At 44.5% G+C, this 17,861-nt stretch overlaps 1 protein-coding gene across 1 annotated transcript in view; it reads right to left on the bottom strand.

The window, feature by feature from the left end:
* Positions 1 to 17,861, bottom strand: part of IQGAP3 (IQ motif containing GTPase activating protein 3) — a 2,364,408-nt gene that overhangs the window by 1,114,872 nt on the left and 1,231,675 nt on the right. Inside the window, exon 22 of the mRNA XM_044079778.1 lies at positions 5,961 to 6,030. Within this exon, the coding sequence (XP_043935713.1) occupies positions 5,961 to 6,030 (70 nt within the window). The remainder of the gene's footprint in view (positions 1 to 5,960; positions 6,031 to 17,861) is intronic.

Genomic DNA, 17,861 nt, shown 5'->3' with positions numbered 1-17,861 from the left:
GTCTCGAGAGCCACGCCTGTGCCTGCCTCCCGCCCTTCGGCCGCATAGGAAATGAGCCTCATGGACGAAGTTAGAAATTGACGTAAGGATAGCCAACTGAGAGCTAACCGACTGGGCTAGCTGCTCAGGTAGGTTACCCGAGAGGAATCTGACAACTCCTTGACCAGATCCCTCTGAAGCCTTGTAAAATGTGCCAAATAGTTCAGAGACCTTAAGGTAAAGGCCGCTGAAGTCAGGGTGCGCTTCCTGCACCTATCCATACTCCTAGACTCCTTATTAGGAGGATGGATAGACGCTGAAGCCTCTGCCACGCCCTGTTGTGTAGCAGATGCCACCACCATGGCATCTACAGCCACGCCTTTAGTAAGGAACTCCTTCGGGGAGCAGATAAGAATTTATTTGGACGAGAAGGGACTGGTTCCACGGTATCTGGATGTTCCCGCCTCGACAAACTAAATCCAGAAGCTCGTCAAGGGCGGAGACACCCAGGAGGCGGAGGGCTGAGCCCCAAAGGCCTTGAGGAGCACTGATTCGTCAGCAGAGGGGTTTGGATATCCAGCCGCCTCGTTGTTTGAGGATCTCTAAGATGTCTGCAAATGAGACATCATCCGAGGACGACTGGGACCCTCCGCATCATCCATATCAGTGTCCGATGTAATAGACTCGGGGAGTCCACGTGCTTCCTCTTGCACGATCTCTTCCTTGGGGTTCCTCTGAAGATAACTCAAGAACCCTCAGGAGGAGGGGAACCCCACTGGGGTAACCTCAGGCCTCGGGCTCCACTGGCTACGGACAGGGGAACAGCCAAAGACCCAGTCTCCACGCCCAGGAAGGTGCTGGTAAAACCGGAGAGATGGCGAAGAGGACTTGGCCAAGGCACTCCTCATGGCCCTGAAAGCCGGACCCCCAGAATCCTGGGAGTGTCCGGACTCGAGCCGTGATAGCCGACGGAGTCCCGCAGCCGGCACCGAGGGGAGGCTCGGAACCAAAAGCATAGGTCCCAAACATCACCCCGGGTCCAGCCGAAGAAGTCCACGTACAAACTCGGACCCGGCCGGGTTGGAGTAAGGGTCGGAGCCGACCCTAGAATCTCCACCGGCTCCAACAGCACCTGCTCCGGAGCCGGGCGGTCGGAGGAGGAATGGCAACGGGTGGGCCAAGGTCATCGGCTCAAACCAGCTGGGTCGGAACCAAACAAATTTTGGAAGACTGGGGACTGGAACAGTCTTTGGAGCACCCTGTCGATATCAGAATCCGACATCCTCGAAGACCGAGAGGAAACAGAACGGGTTCGAGAAGGCCTTCCATCGGCCCCAAAGGGCTAGGGGACTGGCTCAGGCGACTCGATGAGTATCGGCGCCGAGGGAATACCACAGCAGATTCCATCGGTGCCGAGGTAGACTTCGCCGAGGAGGAAGTGTCTGAGCGGGCGACCCTTGTCGGCTCCGAGCAGTGGAGCCGACGGTGACCCGCCTCGATGCCCCAGCCATCGGCTCAAGACAGAGGAGTCGATACTGGTGGCATCGAGGCAGACTGTTCAACCTCGGCCCAAGTCTTTGGAGCCAAGGAGAGGCCTGCCTAAGTTTCTTGGCAGTCGGGTCCGACGGACTGGTCGGAACCAAGCCCTTTCTTTTGGTTGGAGCAGGAGAGGATGCCAAGGCTTCTTCAAAGGAGGGTTTAACTAACCCCTTTAAAATCAATTTATTTTTCCTCTCCTGGAGGACCCTTGAGGAAAAAGCGTGACATACACTGCATGACTCCTGCAAGTGCTTTGTCCCGAGACAATATACACAGAGCGAATGATCGTCTGTGATAGACATTTTAAACCCACATTTTAACATTTTTAAAGCCCGAAGGCCTAGGGGTTTGAGACATGTTGATACACAAATCTAGTCACTCTGACAGGAAAGTACACTAAATTTTTACTGCTGATAAATTAAGGCTTACAGTAATAATTAATGCCAACTCTTCCTGTAAAAAGAACAGGTAACTCTAACCAATTTGTATAATTACTAGAGACCCTGTAAGTATAAAGGTTAACAGTCCGGGAAGGCCCTGGATGGAGGGGGAAAACAAACTGAACCCAATCACACACAACAATTCAAAATCCAAATCGCATACACAAAGTTAGCGATAGCCGTTGAAACAGCTTTTGTGAGCAAAAATAGCAAAAAACTGACAGAAAAATTAGTTTAATAAACTACTTATCCCAGCCAGCTCGAGACCACGCCTTCAGGAAGCGGCAAACGAGATCTGGGGGACTGGTAGTGGTGCATCCTGGGATATAGTAAGCTCAGCCAATAAGAGACTTCGCTCTTTGGCATAAGCGTGCCGAGTCGGAGCCGAGGGATCGGCTCCGAACCCATCATTCAGAATGTAGGCGAGATAGGATCACATAACATCTAAGAGTTATAGCAAAAGGTAATCAAAAATGATTATACTTAGCAAGAGCTAGCAGAGGAATGCTTGATCTGTTTAGCGGCAAACGAGATCTGGGGATAGTTCCAGTGCATGCTGGGACAGGGATTTTAGTCATGAGCTGGCAGAGAGCCTTGAGCTTGTAAATAAAGGCAGAGACGAATCAGAGGAACAGATCCAAACCCAACCAAGTAAGAATGAAAGTGAGACAGGATAATAGCACATCTACTATTATGGAGCTTAAGAGAATTTTGGGAGAAATAAATAGCTTACAGCAGGCATTATTATTTATAGGCAGAGACTGGAACTTGATTTGCAAAACTGAGTATGTTTCAGGGGGAACAAGAAAAGAAAAGGCAAAACAAAAGGTAGATTTCTGAAGAAACAAAAATACTTGGTATGGAATATGTGAATTTACTAGCAGGAACTCAGGCAGAATTTATATAATCCCCGAAGTATAATAACTGGGCTAGAGTGGATAGAAATTATATTTCACAGAAGCATTGCCATTTAATTGAAAGCTTTGAAATACATCCAATTACTATTTCAGATCAAGCAGTGCGCACACACGCCATTATACCAATGGTTACCTTAGATTTTACTGAGGAAACTGCAGGATCCACCAAAACATACTTAAATAAAATTCTGCTGTTTATTGTCTACAAGGATAACCTGTGTTCTTTATAGCTTCTCTAAAAGGTTTCATTGATTCATACACAAGGCTGTTAATCCAGTGAATCATATATTGCAAGTCATAAAATTAATACTAGAACCTTACTTAGTTTTATCTTTTGCATAGAAGCTATAGGTGCCAGATGGGGAGTACTTACAATTGCCCGTCCAATCATTCCAGTTATGTCTAAAAAGGATCATGGAGCTACTCTGCTTCCAAAAGGAATGTATTCCATAAAAAGTATTCTCTACAAAACATAACTGTTCTGCCAGCAGGCCCTATTTATGTTTTGGTGGTAATTTAGGTGTCTTGAGCAGAAATTTGGGGTGGTATTAGTTTTGTGGATGCATAAGAGGGTTACACAGGAGGGGATCTTTTGAGGGTATGTAGACAAGACAGAACTAAACTCTCAATAGTCTGTAAGTAATGGAAATAATGAGAGGGCTTTAAGGCTTTTGGGGTAATTCAAGGATATGTTTGTTTTTTTTTGTAAGGGAATGCTATGGTCTGTCACTCTGGGTCATACGCTTAGTGCAGTATATAACAAAGGGGGCATTATATTCTATTATTGGTATGATAAGGGAATAGTAGACATACTTCCTTGGATATAGAAAATATGCCACTTCTGTTTAATTTGGCTATATAAAAGGATTTCTTTCAGCAGTGGTCATATGGTGGTCAAAAGATAATTCAATGTCAAAGAAGGTGTTCAAGTCCCTAATGACAGCGAAGATTTCCGGGGTTTGTTAAATGACACAATGCAGCACTTTTTGGCATGCAGTTTGAGGCTGTGGTCTAAGCACCACTTGTTAGCATAAGTTAGAGTACACCATCCTAGAGAATATGAAGGTCATTTGGGTATTTGTGACAGGTCAGAGTTTACAGTCATTAGCAAACTTAATCAGTCAAAGACCTTTGGTGTCTGCTTTAAAGTAAGAGAAGTAGATACCGGAGAGGAGAGGTCTGAGGGCCAACGCTGATAACTTTTTAGTGGAGAGTCTGCCTGCAACAACAAGACTGGGTTCTGCCGGTGAGCCAATTTGCAATCTAGTGGGTAACATAGGTGTTTACATTTAATTAGATTAGCTTTTCAACAATGCACGAGTATACAATGGTATTAAATGCTTTGGCCAAGCTCAGGTATGCAATGTGACCAGATTTAATGCTTTACTGACTTGCACAACAAGTCCTCCAGGTTTAAGAGACAGGATCTGTCTAACAAACTCATGTTGGTTAGCATCCAGGGTATGGAGACTGCCCATATCCTTACTTATGAGGTTCATAATGATGCGCTCATCTGCATTCATTTAAGGCTGGAGAGGCTGATGGGTCTATAGATGTCCAGGTCTGCCAAGAGTTCCTCTTTATGGAGTCGTACGACTACAGCAGTTCTCTGTACATCCGGTATGAATCCAGTGGAGTAGTTGAGATTGAACAGGCTTAATAAAAAGTCAACCAGCCCATATTTGGTGCTGAGAAGACAACCTAGCACAGTGTCAGGGCCATAAAGTGTATGTTATTAGCCTTGGAGAGTATACTTATGACTTGTTCATGTGATTTTAGGGGCCTGTAGGTATGCTAAGATGCTGCAAGTAATTTTGAGGACATAGGGGATAAAGCTTCGGCTGAATTTGTCCACTATTTTGTTGGCAATGTCCCAGGAATTGGGGTATGTGATGTTATTTTCTATTTACTCCAAGCACTGATGGTTATTTCTTAGGTTCCTGACATAGCTGAAGGCGGTTTTATGGTTGCAATTGCACAGGTGACAATTCAGACTTGCTCTTGGAGGATTCAGTTTTGTTACTTAGTTGACTCCAACACTTGGATAAGTTATTCACAGTCACGTCAGAAGTACAGTGTAGATGTTTGACCCAACATGCAGTTCATAAAGTTATCTCTGCATATTTGTGATCGGTTCTGCCCAATGGTTTCCATAACTGATCATGGCGCAGTCAGACATGTCTCTATACTAACTGGTCAGTGGAAAGAAAACACGACTGACAGCAGTTTTATTTTAAGAAATTTGTCCCATTACTGAAAATTTTAAGAACCTGCGGTAGTGTTGCTGCTGTAGCGTTGTCGCCTCACAGCAAGACGTTGTCGCGTTCGATTCTCAGCTAGAGCGTCTTCTGTGTGATGGCATGCGTGAATGGGTGTGCCTTCGTTGAAGGTTGTGCGTCAGGGCTGGTAACTCGGCACGTAAAAATCCACTACCAAACATTAGAGTTCCGCTGTGGCGACCCCTAACCAGGATAAGCAGAAAGACACAACAACAACTGAAAATATTAAGAACACTATTTTCCAGCTATCAGTTTTTTTTTTTTTTAAAGATGACTTGTCTTAGTTTACTGTATCTGTAATCATATTTATGTAGAACCACCTTTAAAAAGGATCAACATGTTAATTTGACATGCTGTATTTTCATGAGGACACTCAATGACGAGGTTTATTTTGCTCATGGAAATAGGGTGGTGCAGCCCAAATGGTCACTGAAGGAAAGCTCCCCCAACCAACAACACTCTCACAACAGAGAAAAGGAGAAACACTAGATTCAATGCAAGTGACTTTAGGAAAATTTGTCTTGCAGTAGTGATACTTGAGTTCTCAAACAGCTGTCATGGTCCCCAAATTAAAGAGTAGAATCAAAGATGTTGATCTAAAACTCACTTTCTCTGTTCCACCTTCTCTACTAAATATCCCAAGCTCTGCTATCTAAATATGGCTTCTAATTCACTGTTATCAAGATTTTCTGGAATAATCAGTGGTTTGAGAATGTGAAAAATTGCAGATGACATTTCCATGCATGGCAAACCATTACTTAAAGCTGTGCACTAAACAAGATGCCAAATGAATGTATGCCACTTACCTAGCATTCTGTAATCATCTCTAGCCTTACTTGCTCTGAAAAAAGCTTGAATCTTCACAATGGCATCAATCTGTACAAGTAAATCAATGTAAGACTTATTTCAGCCAATTAAAATACTAATTATTAAAATACATTATAGAGGACCACCACACATTTACTCTATCTACAGCCAATGAATACATACTATAATTAAATTTGAACACAGGCAATGTGTTATGCAATCAAATTTATGTATAGTAAGATAAAAAGTCAGCAGTGAAAGAGGGTGGCAGTTACAGGATGGCCTAAAGACAAAGTGAATAAATGGGAAAAGGAATACATTATTAATTGCAAAGTTAAGAAAAACACATATCAAAAGTTTTTAGTGCAAGTTGTATACTCTGTGAACAGCAGATCTAAGAGCAGATCCTTTGCAGTATGTAAGATTAACCTTCCCAATAACCCCAACTAAGCAGATTTTGACATTTTCCCCTCGTCCTTCACAGGGGGGGGGGGGGTAAAGAAAAGCGCATATGATGGCATATGCTGGACTAAGAGGGTGTATTCACTTTCTCTGTGGCAAGACAATCATGTTCTCCCAGGTAGTTCAGATGAACAAGAAAGTACAGTTGTGTACACTTACCATAAATGTAGATGTTAGAGTGTATTCACTGTTGCAGTCATTACATTTTTACATTTGGGTTATCTGCTTGCAGGTAGCCCTCAGTCGGCTTGATTATCAAAGTCGTGGGTCCTGTGTCGGTTGCTGTCTCATCTTCCATGACGTTAGGTAGTCAAGGGTATAAAGCAATTAAATATAAGGTTACACCTCCAACAAAAAGCAAATACACCAGAAAGCTTAAGTATAGTAAACAAGAAGAGAGGTATAGCCAATAGAAGTCAGGGGGCTGGAGGGAGGGTAACCAGGACTGCAACAGTGAATACACTCGAACATCTACATTTATGGTAAGTGTACACAACAGTACTATGTTCTTCGTGTTTCATCGTTGCAGTCATTACATTTGGGTAGATTCCCAAAGCAAAGGAAAGGAGGAGGCAGTTATTGAGCATTAGGACTAGCTATTAGCCCCTGCAAGACTGCAGTGGCAAAACCAGCTCTAGATTTAGAAAAAATGGCAAGTGGTAATGCTTGGTGAAGGTATGTACAGAACTCCAGATAGCAGCTTCTAGGATGGCCATGGTAGGAACACCTCTGAGAAAGGCTGTATAAGTAGATGCAGCCCTGGTGGAATGGGGTCTTATCCCCTGTGGGGTAGGTTTTCCATGGTGCTTAGAGCAGAAAAGAATGCAATGGCCTATCCATTTAGAAATGGTTTGCTTTGAAATGGCCTTCCCCTCTGCCCCTGCAGCAAAGGCAACTAGCAGCTGTTCAGATTTCCTGAGAGGCTTGGGTCCTGTCCAAGTAAAATCTAAGTTGTCTGTGCACGTCAAAGGAATGCAGTATTCGTTCCCCTTTGTTCTGTGGATTAGAAAAGAAGGTTGGCAAATGGATGGACTGATTAAGAGTCACACTGCATACTACCTTGGGCATAAAGGAATAGTTGGTACTGAGGGACACCCTGTCCGCATGAAAGATGATAAAAGGCTCCACTGCCATGAGGGCCTGTAATTCAGACACCCTTCTTGCTGAAGTGATGGCTAGTAGGAAGGCTGTTTTCCAAGAAAGAAATTTCAACTCAGCAGTTGCATCTGGCTCAAAAGGAGGTACAGGGAGCTTTTCCAATACAAAGTTAATGTCCCAGGCAGGAGTAGGAGCTCTCCTGGGTAGTCTTAAATTTTTGCCCCCTCTGAGGAATTGTTTCAGTAGGAGGTGAAAGAAGAGGGGTGGCTCAGTATTATAATGTGCTGAACTGGCTGAGGCATGAATTTTAACGGAAGAGAAGGAAAGGCCCTTATGAAGCATCTCTGTTAAGTATTGAAGAATATGCAGTAAACTGGGCACTGTTGTGCCCATCCCCCGAGTCTGGTTCCAGGAACAGAATCTTTTCCACTTTTCAGCATAGGATTTTCTAGTACTAGGCCTCCTTGCCTCCAGGATGACATCCAGCACTTGTTTGCTGAGGGATGATATAGGAGAACTCAAGTAATTAGCCAGGCTGCCTGGTTCAGGGATTGAAGCTGGTGGTATAGAATCTGGCCCTTCTGCTGGGACAGTAAGAAAGGAATCTGAAGCAGGTGCCATAGTTCCAGTAGTGACATACTGTGCAAGAGGGGGTACCAGTGTTGGCGTGGCTAGTCTGGTGCAATGAGTATTGCCCTTGGTTTGTCCTGTTTGACCTTTAGTAAAACTTTCGAGTGGAGAAGCAGAGGGGGAAAGGCATAAACTGAGAGGCTTTTCCAAGTAAAGGACAGGGCATCCACTTTTCAAGCTTGGCTGTGGGAGTCCTTGTGCAGAAAATGTCCAATTGGTAGTTCTGAGAGGGAGACAAACAGGTCTATCTCTGGGCTCCCCCATTTGTTTCTCAGCATATTGAATATCTTTGGCTCCAGTTTCCACTCGTGTGGGTCCATGAGATTTCTGCTTAGGTAGTCTGCCAGTGTATTTAGCTTACCTGGCAGGAACTGAGCTTGCAGGTGCACTTGGTACCTCAAGGCTGTGTTCCACAGAGCCATGGCTAGTCTGCAGAGGGGGGTATGAGTGGGTTCCCCCTGCTTATGTACCACATAACAGTGTTGATGTCCGTCTTTACCAATAATTGTCCTGGAAGAATGTGATCCTTGAAGGCTGTCAGAGAATTTTGTACAGCTAACATTTCTTTTTGATCGATATGCAGGTGCATTTGACTCGGATTCCATTTGCCATGAATGCACTGCCCTGCCAAGTGAGCCCCCATGCATAGTCTGATGTGTCTGCTGTTAGGGTTTGGGAGGCAGGGGGTAGAGAGAATGGTAGTCCCTTGTTGTGGTGGCAGGCCTCTGCCCACCAAAGGAACTCTGTCTTTATACAAGGAATGATGGGAATCATTGATTCCAGGTCCTGAGAATGTTGACAACATAGGCTTTTGAGATACCATTGTAGTTTCCTCATATGCAGTCTTGCATATGGAAATAGTAGAATGCAGGAGGTCATGAACCCCAGGGCTTGCAGTATTTTCCTTGCAGATAGCTGGGACTTTGTGGCCAGTAGTTTGAAGTAGGCAGTCAAACTTGTTTCTCTGGCGTGAGGTAGGCCATCTGGGAAGTTGTATTCAAGCTTGCTCCCAGGAATACAATTTGTTGGCAGGGTACTAGGTGAGATTTCTTTTCATTTATGGTGTACCACAGTGAGGTTAGCAGTTTCTTTACAAATGCCAGATGATTTAATATTATGTCCTGGCTTTCTGCCTGAATTAGACAATCGTCCAGGTATGGGTATATTTGCCTGCAGAATGCAATAACTGGAGCTAGGCACTTTGTGAATACTCTGGGCGCAGTAGATAAGCCAAAGGGCAGTGCAGAGAACTGATAGCGCATGTAGCCTGCTCTGAAGCATGGGTATTTTCTGCAAGATTCACTTATTGGGATATGCAGGTAAGCTTACTTTAAATCCAAAGTTGCCAACCGGGCATTTTTGCCTAGCATGGGAAGCAGCTGATGAAGAGTTAGCATTTTTAATTTTGGGATTACCAAATCGGTATTTAGGATGGACAAGTCCAGGACAGAACGCCAGGTATGGTCTTTTCTGGATACGAGGAAAAGTCTTGAGTAAAAACCTTGTCCCCAATCCTCTTTTGGGACAGGTTGAATAGCCCTGATACTTAGAAGATTGAGAACCTGCTGTTGAGCCTCTGCCCACTGATTTGGGGGTAGGTCTGTCCAACCGTTTGGGGTTGGTAAGGACTGGAAGTGGAATCTCTATCCTTGGGAATCTACATTTAGCACCCATTTGCCTTGGGTAATGAGTTCCCAGTTTTTTGCATACAGGGAGATCTTTCCCCCTAAAGGAACAGTCGGTTGAGCAGGGCTTGGAAGGTTTAAGATTAAGTCATTGTGACAGTTTACTATGGGGGGGTGTCTTACCACTTCCAGCTTTGGAAGTGGGAGCCCCCCACTGCTTAGGCCTGTGAGTACCTTGAGACTGAAGCCTGGGTGGTCTGCTGGTCCTGAGTTTGGACCGAGAATGCCTGAAGAGACCAGAAAGGACCAATTCTTAGAAGGCCAGTGCCTACTAAATCTGGGAGGCTGTACTTGCAGGAAATCTTTAACAGTTTGCATAGATTTAGCTTTTGTTTCTTCCATCTTTTTAAGTACTTCTGCTCTGTTGCCAAACAGACAGTCTTAGTTTAAGGGAGCATCCAGTAATTTAGCTTTAACATGATCTGGTTAAGTTTGCTCCTTAAGCCAAGCATGCCTTCTAAGTACAGACCCAGTGACAGCAGCCCTGCAAAATGCCTCTAAGGAATCAAAACCACATTGCAAAGTATGCTTATCAACTTGTTCAGTAGAATGCATTAAATCCTGTAATTCTTTATTTTCAGCACAGTCAGGAATCAACATAATTTTCTGTTTAAGTAATCCAATAATGTGCTGCTGATACTTTAACATATGAAACTGGCAGTTTAAGGCCCGAATGGCCAAAGTAGCAGAAGTATATACCTTTTTACCTCATCTGTCCAGGGCCCTGGAATCTCTATCAGAGGGTGTAGGATTTTTGGCAGTAGTAGCCTTAATGCCTTTGGGTCCCTGTGAAATGGTCTCTGGATCCACAGTAGGATTCTTAAAGAGGAACTTGTGAGAGTCAGGTACTCTGTAATACTGGTCAGGTTTCCTGGGAGCTGGAGGTAAAGTGTCTGGGGCAGGGCTAGATTCCATAAAGGCATCATCTACAATGTCCAGTACAGGAGGGATAGCTAAAGGCCTGTGTTGAGGTAGGAGTAAGAATTCCCCAAGTCTCTTTTTGGAGTCAGAGTAATCCTGGCTTTCCCAGTGGAAATGCTCCCTAAGAGTATACAAAGTTTCACCAAAAGATAAATCTTCTGGAGGAGAAGCAGAGGGAATGGAATCCTCCACATCACAATCCTCATAGGTAGATAAGGGAAAATCCTGGTCATCAGAAGAAACAGACATTTCAGAATCCTGATCCTAAGAATCAGAAGGAAAATCAGTTCTAGGTCTCTTAGAGGGAGAAGGGTGGTTTCCCCTGATTAGAGTAATGAGGTCTTCAGCCATTCTTATCATTTGTTTTTTAGGCATAGGGGCCTGACCATGTGGTCTGGGCGTCAGTTTTCTAGGCATGGATCGAGTTTTAGGCCTCGAAGAAGAAGATGGCGTCGGTCTGATATGCAAGTTAGTAGGCCTGAATACACCTTCAGAAGCCGGTGCCTGCACAGCGGCTCCGGACCCATCCAAGATAGAGACATCCACAGGTTCCATACTCAAAGAAGCATCTCGCGGCATACCGGACTCCGAATGAGTCTCAGCAGAGGCCTGCGAATCTGAAGTAGTGGGCATCAGGGGCTGCGAAAATGCCTCGCTGAGTACCACTGGCGAACTGGCGACTAGCTTAACAGAAGCGTCATCAGCAGCTTTGACCTATACGGTCTGTCTCTGTCTTTATCTTTGCATTTTTTCAGAATGTCGGTAGTCGGATGGCTTACCAAAGCCATTTCTGGATAATTGAACCGATTACCAAAATAGTTAGATGCGAAAATGAACCGACAACGAATATTTCGAGGGTAGAATAAGGCACAAAACCGACAGCGAGGGACGTCGTGGTCTGGGCCTAAGCAAGGAATGCAATACGAATGAAAATCTTTATGAGGTATTCGCTTTCCACAAGAAATAACAATTGTTAACTTTTACTGACATCAGTTTAGAACAAGAAAAAGGAGCCCCAACGGGGTGCTTAGCTTTTTCGAAGACTTTGGATCTGAAACTCAAAAACGAAAATTTCAGGAGTCGGCTGACCAGCACTTGCGAACTGCATCTGCTTCGGGTACCGCATGGCCAGAAAGACTGATGTAATGGCGTCAGTTGCATGCTTTATACCACTGACTACCTGACGTCATGGAAGATGAGACAGCAACAGATGCAGGACCCAAGACTTTGATAATCAGGCTGACTGAGGGCTACCTGCAAGCAGATAACCCAAATGTAATGACTGTCACAGTGAAACATGAAGAACATTGGATCACATCACTGACAGATTTACACCTTCTTTGTGGAGAAAGAAAGGTTAGTCATACAACAAAGCCTGAAGAACCTTAGGTTAGTCTTGTACACTAGCCCCTTTTGGGGCATGTAGCAGCTGTGACTGTAGTACACTGTGACCTGATTGCCCTGTGATGACTTTCCATTGAGCTGGTGGCAAATGCTAAGGCAATTTACTAGCCATTTGGAAATCATTTGCTTGGATAAAGGCAATCCCTTATTACAGTCAGCTAAGTTGTTTTGACTTTTTCAGATATTAGGTTCTTTGTGGATAATACCTCAATTGCTTGTGCACATTCAGTGCTTGTAGGACTCTTTCCCCTTTGCTCTGGAGTGCAGGAATGAAGACTAGTAATTACATGACTTGATTCAGTGCTACTTCTGTAATCACCTAAAGAATGAAAAGGGGGGTTAGTGATGAAAGTAATGGTTCTTTGCATGAAAGCACAGAGATCAAAGACTCCCCCAGCTGAAGTTACTGCTAACAAAAAAAACTACTTTCTAAGGTAAGAATTATACTGAAGCAGGAGCAATTTGTTCAAATGGGGGTTAAAAGAAGTTATGTACCTACCATAATGTTCCATGTTTGTTGTCCATCTCGCCTTCCTTCTTGCTGGTTGGGTTCGGAGCCAATCCTCGGCTCTGACCCGGACGTTTACTATAGCTTGAGAGCTTATACTGGCTCGAGGCTAACCCCTATCCCAACATGCCTAATGTTAGCTACCCAGATCTCGTTTATGATAGCCCACACTAGACAATAATAGTGAAATGCAAATTTTACTAAGCTCTTACACATAAGGAAACCTTGTGTATAAAGGAACAATCCACATTCAAAGTTTAGGAAGGAAAAACAAGGCATGGTCAACAAACCTGGTATGTCAATGGGAAACTCAGCCAGTGTAACCAATGAAAGAATTCCTCTTGTTCCTCCAGGAAGGGGGAAGGAGGGGGTGGGACGCAAGAAGGAAGGTGAGATGAAGGACAACAAAGGTACAGTTTTGTACCTACCATAAATGTAGAGGTTCGAGTGCTAATACAGCTGCAGTCATAACAGATGGGTTCTCCTGCCATCAGGCGGGTCCTCGGTCAGACGAATTCCAAAGTCTAGGTCCGGCATCGGTTGTCGTCGCTTTTTCCCTGACGTCAGTGCGACAGGGGTATAAAAGAACCAGCCGACGCCATTTTCTTCAGTTTTTCTTGCCCCAGATGTCAGGTGCCCCCAGAAAGAAGGCAATACATAAATTTGTGTAATAATGCAGTGTAAAATAATCAAAATACAGTAGTAGCAAGCAAATACATCATAAATGAATACCCCAATCAGGTTGTAAGAGGGTGTGTTAGCCTATAGGCCTGTCCCAAGAGGGGAAGGAGGGAGGAAAACCTGGACTGCAGCTGTATTAGCACTCGAACATCTACATTTATGGTAGGTACAAAACTGTACTATGTTCATCGTGCATATAGCTGCAGTCATAACAGATGGGTAGAATCCCAAAGCTAAGTAAGGGGTGGTAGGCACTAGGTGGAACTAGGAGGAGCCAAAATGCCCTGCAAGACTGCAGTGGCAAAGCCTGCTCTAGATTTGGAGTATAATGGTAGGTTGTAGTGCTTGGAGAAGGTATGCACAGAACTCCAAGTGGCTGCTTCCAAAATATCCTTGGTAGGAACTCCTCTGAGAAAAGCTGCAGAGGTGGCTGTGGCCCTGGTGGAATGAGTTCTAATGCCTGTAGGTACAGTTTTGCCATGAAAGGAACAGCAAAAACGTAAGCAGTGGGCTATCCATTTTGAGATTGTCTGTTTGGAAATTGGCTTTCCTTGAGCTCCTACCACATAGGCCACAAAGAGCTGTTCTGATTTTCTGAAAGGCTTTGTTCTGTCCAAATAATAACGCAGCTGCCTGTGGATGTCCAAGGAATGTAGTAATCTCTCCCCTTTGTTTTGAGGATTAGGATAAAAAGTAGGTAAATGTATGGCCTGATTTAAAGCTACCCTGGATACCACTTTAGGCATAAAGGATGGGTTGGTTCATAAGGAAACTCTGTCCTGATGGAAGATGATGAAAGGCTGGACAGCCATGAGAGCCTGTAGTTCTGAAACTCTACGAGCTGAGGTGATAGCCAGAAGGAAAGCTGTTTTCCAGGACAAATATTGCAAATCTGATGAGGCAGCTGGCTCAAAGGGAGGCAAGGTCAGTTTTTCCAGAATGAAATTAAGATCCCAAGCAGGTATTGGTCGTTTCCTTGGAGGTCTTAAATTCTTAGTCCCTCTGAGGAACTGTCTTAAGACAGGGTGAGAGAATAAAGGTGGATCAGTGTTGTATTCTGCAGAAATGGCTGAGGCATGGATTTTGATGGAGGAGAAAGAAAGTCCACTGCTAAGCAGTTCAGCCAAATACTGTAGTATTTGAGGTAAATTCAGTTTCAGATCCTGGCCCTTTTTCTCATTCCAGACACAAAAACGTTTCCATTTTGCGGAGTAAGCTTTTCTAGTTGATGGCCTTCTGGCCTCCAAAATGACATCCTGCACCTCCTTGGAGAGTAGGGCCTGTTGTGATGCTAAGGAATCTTCCATGCGGCTAGATTGAGTGTTTTTATCTGGCTGTGAAGAGTTTTGAAGCTGTGCTGAGTCAGAAGAAGAGGCATTAGAGGCAGGGTCCATGGTGGTGAATGCGTCAGGCTCCTCAGGAGTGGGTACCAGTGTTGCCTTGGCCAGTCCGGAGCAATGAGAATCATCTTTGGTCTGTCTGCTCTGGCCTTCAATAGAACTTTGGGCAGCAGAGGAAGAGGTGGAAAGGCATAAACTGTCATTGATGTCCAGCTGAAAGAGAGAGCGTCCACTTTCCAGGCCTTTGGATGGAAGATCCTTGAGCAGAATTTTGTCAATTGATGATTTTTGTGGGAGGCAAAGAGATCTATGTTGGGCCTTCCCCATTCTTGGATTATTTCTGTAAAAACTTTTGGATGCAATTTCCATTCGTGTGGATCTGTCATATTCCTGCTTAGGTTGTCTGCCAGCGTGTTTTCCTTGCCTGGCAAGTACTGTGCTTGTAGTTCCATTTGTAAATCCATGGCCATGTTCCAAAGTGACATGGCCAGTCTGCATAGGGGGTAAGAATGTGTTCCTCCCTGTTTGTTTATGTACCACATAACTGTGGTGTTGTCCGTCCTTATCAATAGTTGACCAGGTTGTAGAAGGTCCTTGAAAGCTATAATAGCATTTATTACTGCTAGCATTTCTTTTTGATTGATGTGCAGGTGCTTTTCTTTTTGGGGCCATTTAGCCTGAATGCACCGATTTGTCATGTGCGCCCCCCAGGCGTAGTCTGAGGCGTCTGTTGTGATGACTTGATTTGCTTGAGGCTTGCTGAATGGAAGACCTGTGTTTGTTTGACATGCTTGAGCCCACCACAGAAATTCCTTTTGCAGACATGGAATTAGTGGTATTATTGTTTCCAAACTGTGGCTGTGTTGAGACCATATGTTTCTTAGGTACCACTGTAGTTTCCTCATATGCAGCCTTGCACATGGGATTAGTAAGATGCAAGATGCCATGAATCCCAGAGCCTGCAGGATTTTCCTTGCAATCAGCCTGGTGTAATTTGCTAGTGTTCTGAAGTATTGAATTAGTTGCCCCTGCTTCTCTGGCGTGAGGGTAGGCCATCTGGGTGTTTGTATCCAAGTTGGCACCCAGGAAAATTATCTTCCGAGAGGGTATCAGCCTTGATTTCTTTTTGTTGACTGTGTATCCCAGAGAGTTCAATAACATTATTACATAAGCCAGATGTTTCAGAAGAATGTGCTTGCTGTCCGCTTGGATCAGGCAGTCGTCCAAATAGGGGTATATTTGTATCCCTTGAAGTCTGCAGTAGGCAATTACTGATGCCAGGCATTTCGTGAATACTCTGGGCGCAGTAGATAAGCCAAAGGGCAATGCAGAGAATTGATAATGGGTTGAACCTGCAAGAAATCTGAGGTACCTTCTGCAATTTTGTCTGATTGGGACGTGCAGGTATGCCTCCTTGAGGTCCAATGTTACCAGCCAAGACTCCTTGCCCAGCATGGGAAGAAGTTGCTGTAGAGTGAGCATCTTGAATTTTGGTACGAGTAGGAATGTGTTTAAGATGGATAGGTCCAAAATAGGTCTCCAGTCTTTTCCCTTTCTTGGCACCAGAAATAGCCTGGAATAAAAACCTTGGCCTTGTTCGTGCGTAGATACCTTTTGAATAGTTTTCATGTTTATGAGCTCTGTAATTTGCCTTTGTGCCTCTGCCCTTTGATTGTGTGGCAGATTTGGCATGCCTCTCATTTTTGGAAGGGTGTGAAAATGGAATTTGTAGCCTCTGTTTATAATGTCCAGGATCCATTTGTCCTATGTGACAATATGCCAATTTTTGAAAATAATGCCAACTTTCCTCCTAAGGTGGCTACCATTTGAGACCTGGTTGGCATGCAAAGGGGAAAGTCATTGGGTTTGCTTTCTGAAAGATTGCAAGTTGTCCTCACCACCTCTTTGTGTAGGAGCTTGCCACTGTCTGCCTCTAAACGATCCTTGGGGTTGTCCTCTGCCCCTCGGGCGCCTGTATCTGCCTCTTTGGGGTCGGTCTGTGGCAGGAAAGGACCAGTTTTTGGAAGGCCAATTTCTACTAAAACGTGGGGGTTGAACCTGTAGAAATTATTTCACAGTTTGCATTGATTTAGCCTTTTCCTCCATTTTCCTTAATACCTCCTCAGCATTAGCTCCAAATAGTACATCCTTTTGAAGAGCTAGTAATTTAGCTTTGACATGATCAGGCAAGGCTTGTTCCTTGAGCCAGGAATGCCTACGTATGACTGATCCTGTAACAGCAGCTCTACATGAGGCCTCTAGAGCATCAAAACCACATTGTAAGGTATGCTTACCCACTTTTTCTGCACTATGCATCAAATCCTGCAACTCCTTCAAGTCTGGTTGTTCAGGTTGTGACATTTTACTTTTTAATTGTGATAACAAAAACTGTTGGTATTTAAGCATATGAAACTGACAGTTTAAGGCCCACATGGATAAGGTAGCCAAGGTATATACCTTTTTTCCCCACCTTTCTAAGGATCTGGAATCTCTCTTGGAAGGCAATGGATTTTTAGCAATGGAGGCCTTAACTCCCTTGGGGCCCTGTGAGATGGTTTCTGGGTCAGCAGCATGGCTTTTATATAGAAATTGGTGTGAGTCAGGAACCCTGTAGTACCTGTCAGGCTTAACCGGAGCTGGAGGTAGAGAGTCCGGGTTAAGGCAGGCCTCCGAGTAAACATCATCTAGGATGTCCAAGACAGGAGGTATAGCCAAAGGCCTGTGCTGAGGTAGCAATAGAAATTCCCTGAACCTTTTCTTGGAATCTGAATAATCTTGGCCTTCCCAGTGGAAATGTTCCCTTAAGGTATGCAAAGTTTCCCCAAATGAGTAATCCTCAGGGGGAGATACAGAAGGGATGGACTCCACCGCATCAGAGTCTTCAAAGGGGGAATAAGAATGTTCCTGATCATCAGAGTGCTCTGAAATAATGGAGCCCTGATCAGAGGAGGGGGAATCTTCCTCCACTCTGGGCCTTTTGTCCGGTGGGGGCGGAGAACCTCTGATAAGAGTAATTAAATCCTCAGCCATTTTAAACATCTGTTTCTTAGGCATGGGGCCTGGAGATGGGCCCTGTGGAGTTGGTCTCTTAGAGTGCATGGTTGCTTTAGACTTTGTGAAAGCCTTGATGGAGAAAGAAGAGGAAGGTCTAAAGACACCTTGAGTGGAGGT

This window comes from Protopterus annectens, chromosome 8.part0 (genome assembly GCF_019279795.1).
Source record: "Protopterus annectens isolate FY-2018-M chromosome 8.part0, PAN1.0, whole genome shotgun sequence".
Taxonomy (NCBI): Eukaryota; Metazoa; Chordata; order Ceratodontiformes; family Protopteridae; genus Protopterus; species Protopterus annectens.
This window is presented reverse-complemented; position numbering and strand designations above follow the sequence as displayed.